Raw genomic sequence first — 14,170 nt, forward strand, 5'->3', positions numbered from 1 at the left:
CGGAGTCAGTTCATCCAAAATCAGGATTAAACACCAAATTTTATGAGGTACTTGAAACAAACAAACAAAACAATGGTCGGCATCACAAGCATTCACCGAAGATATGGTAAGAAGCTATAAAAATATAATACAATGACAGAAGCTATGAAATAAGATCCATTTGAATGATATTGTATAAACAGATGCATCTACAGTAATTTTTTTGCTGGTTCTGCTTTACAAATGATTTATAAGTTTTTCCATTGTAGTCTTATCCTCATTGCATTATTTTATTTGCATTAGGCTTTATTGTATCCAGTAATATCCAATTAAATTCAGATTTGCTCCTACTTGAGAATGTTAAAAAGATCAAATTTGGTGCCCCTTAAGTGATCATGAGATTCAACAAGAATTGGGATTTACAAGAAAATAATGTTTTCTCTAACAATCTGCATCTCTTTATACTAATGTAATTACAATTAAAAAATATGTATGTGTTTTACACCTTGTACTTTTTGTAAAGGCAATTTTTCATTTTTTTTCCCCTTACATTTATAAGCCAAAAAGTGTCAATTTGGGGGAAGTAAGTGTAAGTGTCTGCCATTAGCAGCCCTTGTCGGGCAGTTATGGTTGTTAATGAGCCCTCAAATGTGACACTGCATGTCACACGCTGCTCCCCAGTGGTGCAGTGGAAAACATGCAACCATGCGACATGGCAGGAAAGACCTTTACACTCCTCCCACCTGACAGTGTGTGGGAGGAGAAAATGAAATAGGGGAAGGCAAGAGAGTGAGAGAGAGAGAGTGAGAGAGAGAGTGCAAGGGAGTAGGGGTTTGGAGAAACACTTGGGAGGGAGGAGCTTGAGTAGTAGCGAGGAGAGAGGCTGAGCCGATGAGGAAAAAGCAGGTCAAAACGGTGGGGTCAGGAAAAACCCCAGAGACTGAGTGCAACACTTAAGCCATTTCCACTTTGCTTGTCTGCACTGAACCAGCCTAATCTTACAGGATTGGTGTTTCGGGAAGGGGATTATTCATGCTTTTATTGTTGGACATAAGGTGCAGGCAGGACAGTGTTATTCACAACTCTTGTGAAGTCTCGAGATATGGATACATTGAAATCCATGGCTTCAAGCCCCTACATTATAGAGGTTTATTCTGATTATTTCAAAGGAAAAGGGTTATTATCATTGATTATTCCCATCCTTCTACACAATAGTAATGCGGTGGTGGGGGGGGGGGGGGTACTTTGCATTCAGGCTACTCAAAGGACAGGAAGAGAGATGGACCCCGCTTTCGTGCTGCGAATGAAAAGCTCAATGTTTCACAGTAATTTCTAATAAAATGGATGTGCTCCACTTAACATGCGGAACATAGCTGAGGTTTTGGTCTTGTGCTTTGTTGTTGAGGCTTTTTGTCGGACTGGAGGATGGGAGTTTCTAGGGTGGAAAGGTAGATAATCTTAATGGGACCAAGCAGTGTTGTGACCTCGTAGTTCTACTACTGGGCCTCCCTGAAGTACTTGTTCTCCTACGTACGTGTGGTTTCACTCAGTCCCTTCAGAGGGTACTAATGCTTGTAGTGGAAACTTTTATTGTATCATTTATCTGATATTAATTTTAAAATTCTATTTTTATTACTACGTGAAAGTTGTTTCTAATTGCTATTTTTGATTATTTTTTTTTTATCGTTTCAGAAATAAACATGAAATGAAATCAGATCGATCAAGTACTACAGGAGATTTCTGCATTGAGCGGAGTCCATACGGCCAGCAGATTGCGGAGCTTTGTAAGGCGAATATAAAGTTTGTATCCCCAGCTGTTTAACATAGCAATGCCAAAAGTCTCTGTACCCCCTCATTATGTAGTGGAAGTCTGGCATATGGCAGTATTCTCTGTGGGCATTCACAAGGACAGGGCACTGCAGATGGGCGGGGAGGACACTTGCTGGTTCCTGACGAACACCCCTCCAAATCACATTTCCACCAAAGCTGGTTAATGTGTAAGTGGCACAGAGCATGAGAGCTGCCCAGATGTTACTGTTTTATCACAGATATGCACAGAAATGTATATTTAACACACGACTCTATGCAGCTGCACACGTGCACACATGCTGCAGGGATCACGTGAGAAAGCGAGCAAACCTTCTGAACCCAGGATGAAGTGGTGAAGGTCTGGTCCCGTGGACATGCGGGGGCCCTGGCAGCTCTTTTCAATCACCCCTCGAGGTGTCACCATTTTAATGTGGATAACCTGTTCAATGAGGAACAGAAGAAAAGCACAAAGATGTCTTATTTAAAAAGAAAAACTATGCATTTTGTCATTACTTATGTACAAATTACAACCAATATCCTGCTCGACTGACAAAAGCATTATTTCTGACATCTCTATATCCATGTTAGACCTCATTCCATAGGAAATGCTATCGGGATTACAGTGAATGGCTATCCACACACTAGATTCTATCACCTGGTACATGAATTATGGTCAGCAAGAGTGTCACAATATGTTAAACCAAATTGAGAGTGCTTATTTCAAATATCCTCATGCGGTTTTGCATGCACACACACTTCTCCATTGAGGTGAGGTTGACATGCATTCACGTTTTTCAAATAAATCCCATCGTGTTTAGTAAGGTTTTTATTCTGACTGCCATTATTTGCATGGAACAAAGACAAAGCAAACAGAGGAGCTAAAAACTCACCAGATCCTCAATATTGCCGTATATGTTCTTCTTCATGCCTGAGGCTCTAGTTGCTACCCAGCCCCCCAAGGAACTGAACTCCATGGAGTCGGGCTCATGCCCCGTGCAGTAGCCGCTTTCATTTAGCTGTAAAACAAATATAAATTTGTTGCACTAACAAATGGGCAAAATGGGATCTGAAACAATGACTCTGTAAACCCATAAGAATGTTTTAATAACAAAAAATAAAGATTTAGCAAGCGCATGGAAAAGATAATTGCAGCTCTGTTGCAGATTTTTACTGCTCTTATAACACTGCAATGCCAAAACTTGGATTTTATGGCTTGATGGATTTTTTTTTTACAACGATCTAAAATAAACCACGTGGAAAGTTAAAAAAAGCCTTAAAAATTGTGATGTGAGCATTATTTGATTAGTTCAAAACACTACTGATTGCCTGGGATATTAATATAATTTATATAAAATATGCAACTAAGTGACGTATCCGATCCCTCAATATTGGCACATAATTTCTTCAAAGCTCTGCAAACTCAAAGAGGAACACATGGCTGTCAAACACGGCCGTAACCATCTCGTCAAAAATACAAAATTCATTAAATGTCATAGCAATAACAATAATAATGACCTTAATGTCCAACAACCTCTACCAGGGGCCCTCATCATGTGATGGGGGTAAAGTCAGACCTGGTTTTATCACAATTCTCCCCTGGAAGGCAGTTAATAACGTAGACCCATCTGCTCCATCAAAATGGCCCTGTGTAAATACAGAAGTGGCACCTGCTTTGGATGCAATGCACGCAATCTTCTACATGAAACGCCTGCTCCGTCTCAATTTTTCTGAATTAACTTGATGATGCCATCTGTGCAGGGCCGCCACCTCATTCTCTACTCTTTCCCCTTCAGCTCTCGGTTACCATTTCAAACTCATTCTTGAGGACTGTCAAACTTTCCCTGGCCAAGAGGACCCCAGGTGAGTACGCGTGGACACCATACATGTGAACGGTCACACTATATGGAAACTGCTGCACGGGTAGGTACGTAGGGATGGGCAGTTCTTACCAATCTCTCCAAATCCTGTCCTATGATGCCAGCTTCCACGTGGGCAGTTAAATTGTTTTCGTCGATCCACAAAATACGGTTCTGCAGAAGAAAAAAAAAAAGAACATGAGGAAGGTCCTTGCGGCCATTCTGTCTTGGTCCGACAGGCAATGCAGTCCAGCCAAACCTGTCAAAATCAATGTAGGTGACAAGAGATTTTTACAAGAAATGTATTTTTCCAGGATGCCAATGTCTCCAAAAGCTTTGAAGGCATAACCTGCAGTCATCGGCAGTCCATGAGGAAAGCTGGAGGGTAACAGGAGGTTTATCGCTTGCATGTCCTTCTACCCTGACAGTCACGTGTCTTGTATAAATGGTTGCAGAGGGACTGAGGGACGGACACAACAGTCAGTTTTCTCAAGGTTAGACTCAATTTAACATCTAATTCCAAATATACGCCTCTTATTTGGGCCGCTGAGCACGAGGCCTACCCCTAACTGCAGAAGGTCACTGCCCACCTGCCATCAATTATTCTCCCAAGGTAATAAAGTTTATGTTCCAGCCTTACTGTTTCTTTCACTTCAATCAGAGAACCTCACCTCTGACCTTTGACTCTGATTTCTCCAGCAAGCTTCAGCGGGTTAGATGCCATCTTTACATGGATCATAGGACTACGCTGTGATGATGATGATATTCCCCATTTTATGTTCACCAAACAAAACATAATAATGTTCATGGTGACTGCACTTTAGTTACATTAAGATTAATGGCTGATGCCAAACTATCATAATTGTGTCCCAACTGCACACTGCTTAGATGTTAATTATTACTAGGGCTGCAACTACAGATTGACTTTGTTATCAATTAGTATCCTAATTGATTGTTTTGCTAATAAAAGTTAAACAACTGAGAGAAATAATCATCAACGATTGGCAGACCACATGCTGATCCAAAGCTTGTATAAAACAAATAAACAGGCACTGAAATAATATGAGGTAAACAGGAGACTTTCCGATCATACACTCAAGCTAAAGGAAAAAAAAAAGATACTATTCATTAAAAGATTAGTGGCACCTTAGAATGTTAAGAAATGGCCTTTAATATTACCTGATTTAAGACATGAAATTAATATAAAAATGTGCAGTAAAAGCCTCTTCTTTTAAACCGATATTCATGTTTGTCTTAAGATTAGGTATGGAAAAACAACACAGCAAATACAAAACATAAATAACTGAGCTTCCAAACCAAGATAAATAGATGGATGGATCAATGAAAACAAAACTAAAATGAAGCTACATCTATCAGACAGCATTTGAGTTTATTTTTTTTTTGTTTGTTTTTGCCCTGACAATCAGCTCTTAAAAATAACCGTAATTGTGTTGACATACCATCTGTGACGTATCTAGGGAGACAATGCAGCGAGTTTCCTCTTGGGGGCACTCGAGAGCACTAGAGACACTAGTTCCTCCTATATTAAAAAAAAACAAACAAAAAAAACAATACAGAAAGAATGAGATACAATGTAAGAGCATTCAAAGTGACTATGGGAATATACCAGACACTTAATTTGACGTTTTAACACCAACAGTAGCCTACTGTGTCCATTAGTGTACAACAGAGACTGCAGCCTCCTGCACCAATGTAAACACTGCACTAACACCGAGGCTTGTATCGTCAAGCAGGATTAGATTAGATAAATAACTTCAAACTGAAATGGGGCTTTTCAGAATTCCCATGATGGTTCACTGTTCAGCAGGACATGTCACCATAGTAACTTAGGCGCAGACCTGCTTGGGAACAGGTTAAGTCTTCGAGACGAGCTCATAGCGTGCATTATAAACGGGATCTCCTTCGTTGCAAAATGACGATTTGCTTGTCCTTATCACTTTTGTATGAAAATTTAGCCTGTTCAAGACTGACTATAACATTAAACCCTTGTTCACCTTTTAAAACTCCTTAAGAATCATGATTTCTGCTTTAAATGTTTGTTTTTTTTAATAGATACCATGACTTCATTGTAACAGCTAAAAGAATACACTGATATTTCCTTGCTGTAGGATTGCATGCAAGTAAACCATGCATTTAATGGTATTGAAAATTTGGGTAATGGTCTCATCTTTGATAGGGAAAAAGGCAATCATACTGATAGGTATATTGACTTACACATTCTCCAATTGTCTTTGGTTACAGCAACTTCAGACTCAATCTTACTGAACACATTTTAGAAGCAGTGTTTTCATCGTTGCTAGAAGACGTGTTCAATAAACTATGAGATATCAAAGATATGAAACAAAAAAGTATAAATAATTTGTATCTGGACTCACCTCCATATGGTATCAAACACACATTGTGTTTGCATGCCAGCTCCACAAGTTTCACTACATCATTGTGACAGTCTGCAAAGGCAAAGAGGATCATTTTCAAAACTGGATGCAATAACAGTGGACATATTTCCATTTATCCTCGACTGTTCCGTACATAATTCAAGCGTTCTAATAATATTACAGTAGACACAATGCAAATAAAAATGGCTCAAAACCTCCGCATACGGTGGACAATCGATATATTTATATTGCCTGAGCCATTAGAGCAAAGAGCAAGCGGAAAAACAGGGTGTGTTTTGATTCGCCTGAGGCTTTCCTCAGGTGGAGTCAGACTGCATGAAGCCCTGCTCTCTGGGGTGGGATGTACTGGATCAATACAAACATGCTTTAGCCAATCTTACTGCCTGTATCCATTCACACTGGAGCGAGCCGGAGGAGAGCAATACCCACCTAGAATGATGTGCTTAACCTGACACATGTGCTTTTTGATGCATTGCCTGTTTTCTCAAACATTTCGCCTGTTAATTAACTGCAGCATCAGTGTATGGCTCACCGTCAAATACACCCGCACACGTACCTAAGCGGCAAGACTGAGGAATGCAAATTACTTGCCAAATTTCTATTGCGTGGACAATAGAAATAGTACCATGGGCTGAACCCAATCTATCAATTGTTGGGTGTTTGGTTAGTTATTTGGGATGCTACTTAACAGGTTTTCACTATTAATCAACTCTAATTTACATGACAAAATTGTTTCGGGCAAAACAACTGGAAAACCAGTCCCTCAGAGTCATCATTCATAGGTATACTGAGCACGGCTGGTTTGTGGAACACTGGGCGTCAGCCATCCTCCCCTCTGACGCTTTCTATTAAGCTTGCAGTCATACATATTAATATCCCTGCCACTGCAAAGATTAACCCTTTAAATCACAAAGGCCAATGTGGGAATCGGCTGTGCTCGGTGGGATGAGGAAAACAAGCCTGGCAAACCACAGAGGAGTGTTAGCATCTTAACTCACTTGGCCATACCACCATGTCCGGAACGCGACCATATTTGCCTTCTCGCAGGGCAAAGATCTCATGTAAACAATGTCCTGGGAAGATAATAATAAAAGAAAAGGGACAAACTCTGTGAAAAGAGTCAATATTTACAGACATGATCATCGCAACAATAACACACTAGCTAAATTAAAAGAGTGAGTTTTAATTGTTTTCATTTCACAAACACAAAGAGCAACGGTCGAGTTTTTTTTTTTAATTTTTTTTTTTTACCGTGGCTACGAAATACCCGGTCCTCTGCATCTTGTGAGAAAGGAACACCCGTGGACTTCAGCTCATCAAAGAAGGCCTCATTCACAATGGGAGGCTGTACATCATTGGTATTGACAACAGGCTGAAACAAAACAAGCCATTGTGATTGTCAGCAGAGTAAGATTCACTGAAAACGCATCAAATACAGGTGAAAGACACTCACTGTTGCTGGAGTTCTATGCTGCACGCTGGCTCCAAAAGTAGTTTCAAACCATTCTTTCAGACTCGGGAGGACCATGCCACTTAGTTTATACCTGATTTTGTATAAAGAAGAGAGGCTGTTCAGACAATCTATCTAAAATGGAAACAAAAAACTTGAATCCAATATTTGATTCCTGCGAGGATATTAGGGAAGCAGTGCAGCAGTGACAGTGCTGACCACATGATTGCAATTGCCATCCCCTACATATTTGAGTCGCTGGCACGGTTTCCACAAGCCCATCAGGGGACTATGGCCTGCCAGTGTCCGGGAAACCATGAAACACTCAAGAATGAAATAGGCTATGTCACAATGAGCTCAGAGGAGCAGATCACTATGTCTGGCATTCATTCAACTGTGTCTGAGCCTCAGTTACTCTGAGGTGCTCAGGTAGCTTCTCATCAGAAAAGCCATGAAGGAGTATCTGCCAACTGCTTGCACAACAGGAGATGGTTTGCGATGCACTATAAAGTTCAGCTTGACTCATTACTCATAATAGATCTCTTCATCCAGTGTAGAATCAGACAGTTAAGGTCCTACAATCGCATCTGTCGTTATTACAATAAAGGTCAATTGCTACCTCTATTCTTAGGAAATGAGAGGGAGCGAGAGCTATTAGACATACATTTAAAATAGCACTCCTTGTTCATGTCTGTGTATACTAAAACTGATATGTTTTGTTTTTATAAAACAAATTCTACACTAGGATACTTTGCTCTTTTACAAATAAAAGCGGAGCAACATTATCATTGCTGTTGTTTTTTTTTTCTTTTGTTAATGAGCAACAGTGACAGGCACAAACAGTAAATCCCAACTGAGTAGGTTGTGTTTTACAGTTCAAATGCCAATCACTAGGTGGCAGTAGCACCACATAGCTGTGATTGTGGGAGGGAGGCAGAGACCCATCAAAGGGTGAGTTCATGGTAATGGCAAGAAGATGGGGAGTTGAGAAATTCGTCCTTTTGTTGCATGAGACAGATAAACAGTAAGGTGAGATTTGCAGATGAAACCTGTAACTGATCTCAAGAGCAGCGAGGCCCCAATATACTTCACCTTTTCCCAGTAAACTCTGCTTGACCTTTCTTATTGAAGAAGAATCGCGAGTCGTTGTATCCCCAGCCATTCCATTTCATAACATCTTGCCTGCAGAAAAGCAAATATTGGGAGAAGTTAACAACTCATCGCTCCTCTATAAACATTTAGAAAACTTAAGAAGAACGGTTATTAGAGGAGGTGAAAATGAACATAGGTGGATGTGATATTGCACTTTGGGGACCTGTTATAATCTCATTTTGCTACTGTGGGCTTTTTCTGAGACAGGGGTTTATGCCTGAATGACAGCCAGAATTGACTCTGAAATCTGATTTTTACAGTTTCGCAACTCAAGACCAGGTAATATGGCAGGAAACAGGAACGGGTTGTTTATAGAAGCTCAGATAGCTACACCTGCAAGAGTGCATGGTTGCATACCTCTGTGTAAATCAAATCACACTGAGAAACTGTAAAAACAAAAATACCGATGAGTACAGCCAAAGTAAAATAGACATTCTCTTAGCTGGCAGCCAGTTTTGTGAGGACAGAAAAATATGTGCAGTATACTGAAGAAAAAAATGTAGACATAGCTCAGTTTTAATTTGATTGACAACTTCCTTGATTTACTTATGAGTAGGTACACTGTCATCTTTGTGCTACTCATTTCTTTCCTCAAGCATCTTAAGAATGGAAAGCACCCATAACTTCCTGAGGGCAAAACATCCTAGAAGCAATTACTAAGATGTCATCGCTACTCTGTTCATAATAAAGAAAAAACACTGCTTTAACGAAAAGGATAACTGTTTTCTTTCATATAGATAAATGTATTATTGTCAAAAAAGGTGCCTATATGCTTTGCACGTCACCCAGCTCTGAGCAGAACACATTGAGTAACCATGTACAAAACCCCCGCAGAAAAGTTCAGATGAAAGGCAAATTTCATTCATACTGAGACTGTTGACCTAACCATACAAAAATTTTGACACAGAGTGTTTAAGAGCTGCAAAAAAAATATAATTACTTAGCCTTAGTTGCAAACTATTAATATAATTATCATTAATCAAAGCTGATTGGCCATTTGGATTAATTTTAAGTTTTGGAATATACAAAACTGGACTATGTTTTTAACCAAGCTACATATATTTGCACTCCACGAAGTGATGTCCTTTTGGTATTATTCAAATAATGTGTATTATCCTTTAATGCCATTTCTGTCACTTCCCCTATAACTGGTAGGCTCCTCCTAAAAACTAATCTTTCAAATATTATGGTTTACAATTTTGTTGGATTATTTTTGGAAAACACACAGAACTGGGAGGGGTTGTTTATTTCTTCTCAAGTCCAAAAAATGTAGGCACCACATAGCTTGCATGTTCTCTGGTCAATCTAACCTTCATGAGCTAGAGTTTGAAACAGATTTCAGTCACCACTTCCAGACAGATCTACTCTGGGTCATGAATAATGCTGGTTCTCATTTTTATAGTAACACAAAAAAGAAATATAAACCCTGCCTGTGGCTATCAGCAGAAACAATGCCGAACCTCTCTCTCTCTCTCACACACAGGCACGCACGTACGCGCGCACACATACACACACACACACACACCTCCGCACAGCTGTTAGCAGCAGCACAAATACGCGCTTTGAGAGTCACAGAACGCTTGTCTTATGTGAGCTAATAGAACCCCATTGTAGAAACACTCTGGGTGGTGCATTTGATTCCATAGCAGCAAGACAGCCATCTCATGTTGTCAACTACGCTCACAAAGCTTGGCTGAACTTATTTGCACTTGTGTAAAGAAGTTGAATTTAAGGAGACGTCTTGAGAAATTATTCTTTCACATGATGCAATTGCAGCTAAGAGGGTGGTTCCCAACATAAATTTACTGAACTCGCAAACACAGGAATGGGACCTAATGAACGGGCCCCAAGTTCACGTAAATAAAGTTTAATTAACCTTCGCCTATATGACGCTGTTTTATCTATCCATTTGTACTGATTCATACTTCAACTTTCAATTAATGTAACCAGTGACACATTTTTTCAAGCTTTTCAGTTTTATTCATAAATTTACATGGAAAATCCAAAGCTGTGGATGGTCAAACAGTGTTCAGCTGGAATTGAATAGTTGAATTTCATTGAATGGAGGCCTAACATGTCTTGAACATGCAATTCCATCATGTCGAAAATTCAACTGTTCAATCCCTAAATACATGTATATGGTCATTCTGATCATATTTCAGTGCATGCTTTGATGTTTAATATTTTAATAGGTTTGCTAAATGATATTTTGAGAGTGCCCTGCAGCACTTAATTGTATGAGGATTGGATATAAAGCCATTGAGCAGTGACCAAATTCAACACATCACCTCTATGAAAAAGATGACAACGAGTGACCAAAAACAATCATCTGTTCCATACAAGCCAGACATTGGCCGATGATCAATGAGAATGGCAGATCAGTAGGTGTGGACAAATATAGTCAAAGTAGTTGAATTATCCTTACTCTAAATTGACAGCAATACTCAAACAGAAAGTTAATTTTATGCACGTCTATCTAAGAATGAGCAAGGTAAGGCTCGCAGTAGGTTAAAATTATACAGAATACATTTTTTTGATCCAGCCAAATGCAAAGCATAAAATACTGCAATTATATTGCTGAATGTCCATCAATGTAGATGATATCACATGACTTTTAGCCAGAGATATATGCATGAAACCTTAGGTTTTAATGTAAATATTCCTCTGAAAATTCCTCTCCAAAGAGCAACTCTCTACTGTATGTAAGCACATGTGGTTCCAACTAGGTAGTAGTGCTAGAGCTATTTAAAGAATTCAAAGTAGTTGATACGTATACATTCTGTTCTGCTAGTTTAGATATGTAGGAAAAACAGGCATCAAAATAGTTTATCCCCCAATGTTCCAGTTGATTAAAACTTAATCACTTGTGGCTGCTGATTGGCAAGGAAGTGAAACATGTTGCATCCTCTTGTTAGATAACTTATAACTAAAGCTAATGAATCTGGAGATGCTGCGATTAATAATGAATAGGGCTATTTAACTTCTTCTCCGTTCGGCTTTTCCCTTCAGGGGTCATCACAGCGAATTACCCTTCTCCATCTAACCCTAACCCCTTCTCTGTATCCTCCTCCCTCACACCAACTACCTTCATATCCTCTGTCACTGTGTCCATAAATCTTCTCTTTGGTCTTCTTTGAGATCTCTTGCCTGGCAACTCCAATTCCAGCATCCATCTACCAATATATTCACTATCCCTCCTCAGTACATGACCCAACCATATCAGTCTGGCTTTTCTAACCTGCTCTCCATGTGCTGTTCCTCTGATAGACTCATTCTTGATTCTATCCATCCTGGTCACTCCAAAAGAGAACCTTACCATCTTCATCTCAGTAACATCTTGCACTACAGCCTGTCTTTTCGTCATTGGAATTGTGTCTAGGCCATACAGCATCGCCGGTCTCATCACTGTCTTGTATACCTTTGCTGACATAAGTTGTAGGTAATTTTAAGATTTGCATTCAAAAGTTTGCAGTAACTTTTATAAAGCGGCATGCTGATACTACATTGCGTGTGAATGAATTATATGCATTTTTGGGTATTCAATACAAATACATCAGCCTAATTATTTTGGAAAGCTCTATAAAAAATAACAATGCTTTCCTAACTTTAGGAAAAAACAAACTTTTTTTGAATTGGATTTTAAAATGATCATTAATGTGTATGTCAATGAATCATAATAACATGATAATTTACCCTTTACAGATCTATAAATATCTTATCTCTTTCCTGACAGAACACATTAACATCCTTTTACACCTGTAGCAGGAAAAAAAACCTTCTTATAATAAAGGAATGTCGGATTCCAGTAAAAAAAAAAAAAAAAAAAGATTATAAAACCTTGCCAGCACGTTGGGGCGTGGTTGCAGATAAGGCTTTCGTAAAATCACCACTCAACCGGAACATCAGGATTTTTGACTGAAAGTGCATAAGTACTCAAGGAAGTTCCAAGGAAATCCCCTTCTTAAGCCAAGTGGAGGTTGAATTAAACCATTTGTACTTCCTGTAGAAAGGTGACATATTAGTACGACTTTATCTCCAAATGCACAAAAACAAACAAATGATTACACTGTTTCATTATCACTGCAAGAAAATGTCTTATTTTTCCACCCACTTTTAGCATACACGTGGATGCCATGCACTTGTTTCTGAGCTGTTATGAAAACTACTCCGTTTGCTTTTGCTGTGCTTTCCTGTCAGTTCTTTATATATTTGTTTTTTTTTTTAAAGCACTTTACTAGACTAGTATAAAACACGGATTGGGGTTAAGACTGATGTTTTCAAATCGCTTTTTTCGCTCATTCCAGCTGTTATCTCAGATTGACGCTAGATGTCAGCACGACGTGGTCGGCTTCCTCAAAAGGAACCGGGCCGCCAATAGGTTGGAAGTCAGACCACCGATTCTCCTAGCCAATCAGCTCAACGGAGGGGACACAAGTTTCCTTGTCTCTTCCGTCGGTTCGAAACAAGCGAAACCAAAAAAAAAAGTTTATGGCGAAAATAGAACAGATATACTGTCAAAATACCAAAACATTAACGATGTGTACGTCGGGGGTGGGAATCTCTTCCACGGGATGTAACGGTTGGAGGCTAGCATTTACAGTAACTGCTACATTGCATGTCTCGCTACTTTACTACAGACAACTGATACGTAAAGGAGCGGAGATGGCTAGTCGTTAGCGTTAGCATTTTCTGGTTTCAAGTCAGGGGGAAGTAAAAGTGAAGGTTGGACTGTTTAATATGAAGGTGGAAGTAGTCGGAGAGTGGACGGCATCCGAGGCAAAGTGAGTAAAGCCAGCCGCACCCTCCGCTTGCCAATGAATGGCTACTGTTTCGGCCAAGTAACATTAGCGAGCACAAGACCGGAATCAATGGCTTCGGTTCCCCTGCGAGACGAACAGAGATTTTCCCCATAGCCTCCTGTTTAGCTGCAACACTAGTGATGTATTACTTAATAACTATCTACATCCACGGAGGATCGACCCCCGTATCCACCGCTCCATCACAGTCTCCTACCTCCTCTTGGGCACCGTCTTCCCCTCACTGGCCGCATCTGCCTTGCTCTCCTGGGCTTTGCACTCCGCGGCAACGACGGTCGGCTCGCCATCCACCTGTGTCTGCAAATGTCCGGCAATTATCCTGAGTCTTTGCTGTGCGATTCGTTGCCTGTCGGAGCTGGAGCTGCTGCCGCTGCCGGACGCCATGCTGCTTCCGTGTTTGTGAAGGGAGGGAGCGGATCTGTCAGAGGTCGGCGCAGGGAAAGTGTGGTGTGTTCAAAGTCTGTCGAAAATAGCAAAGCCCGTATCCTCTCAACAGATTAATTAAAAAAAACTACTTTTTTTAATGAAATATGGATTGTGTGTTTGGGATCGCAAAAACCCCGTGATCATAGTAATACACCGATGATAAGAATAATAGCCTACGTCTCTGTTTAACTGGTTTACATTATAATTCACATCATAATTGCCCCAGGGGATAAATAATGTTTGAATTGAATTATAATTCACCAT

At 39.9% G+C, this 14,170-nt stretch overlaps 1 protein-coding gene across 1 annotated transcript in view; it reads right to left on the bottom strand.

Moving 5' to 3' along the window:
- Positions 1-13,895, bottom strand: part of agps (alkylglycerone phosphate synthase) — a 30,904-nt gene extending 17,009 nt beyond the window's left edge. The window contains exons 1-10 of the mRNA XM_086145697.1: positions 13,677-13,895; positions 8,604-8,693; positions 7,515-7,605; positions 7,313-7,433; positions 7,060-7,134; positions 6,041-6,112; positions 5,105-5,184; positions 3,738-3,818; positions 2,679-2,804; positions 2,119-2,227 (exon numbers count right to left, since the gene is read on the bottom strand). Of these exons, the coding sequence (XP_086001823.1) occupies positions 2,119-2,227; positions 2,679-2,804; positions 3,738-3,818; positions 5,105-5,184; positions 6,041-6,112; positions 7,060-7,134; positions 7,313-7,433; positions 7,515-7,605; positions 8,604-8,693; positions 13,677-13,864 (1,033 nt within the window). The 5' untranslated portion in view covers positions 13,865-13,895. The remainder of the gene's footprint in view (positions 1-2,118; positions 2,228-2,678; positions 2,805-3,737; positions 3,819-5,104; positions 5,185-6,040; positions 6,113-7,059; positions 7,135-7,312; positions 7,434-7,514; positions 7,606-8,603; positions 8,694-13,676) is intronic.
- Positions 13,896-14,170: the final 275 nt, after the last annotated feature.

The sequence above is a fragment of the Fistularia commersonii genome, chromosome 4 (assembly GCF_037954325.1).
Source record: "Fistularia commersonii isolate RoL2024-O1a breed Wild chromosome 4, RoL_Fcom_v1.0, whole genome shotgun sequence".
NCBI classification, from domain to species: domain Eukaryota; kingdom Metazoa; phylum Chordata; class Actinopteri; order Syngnathiformes; family Fistulariidae; genus Fistularia; species Fistularia commersonii.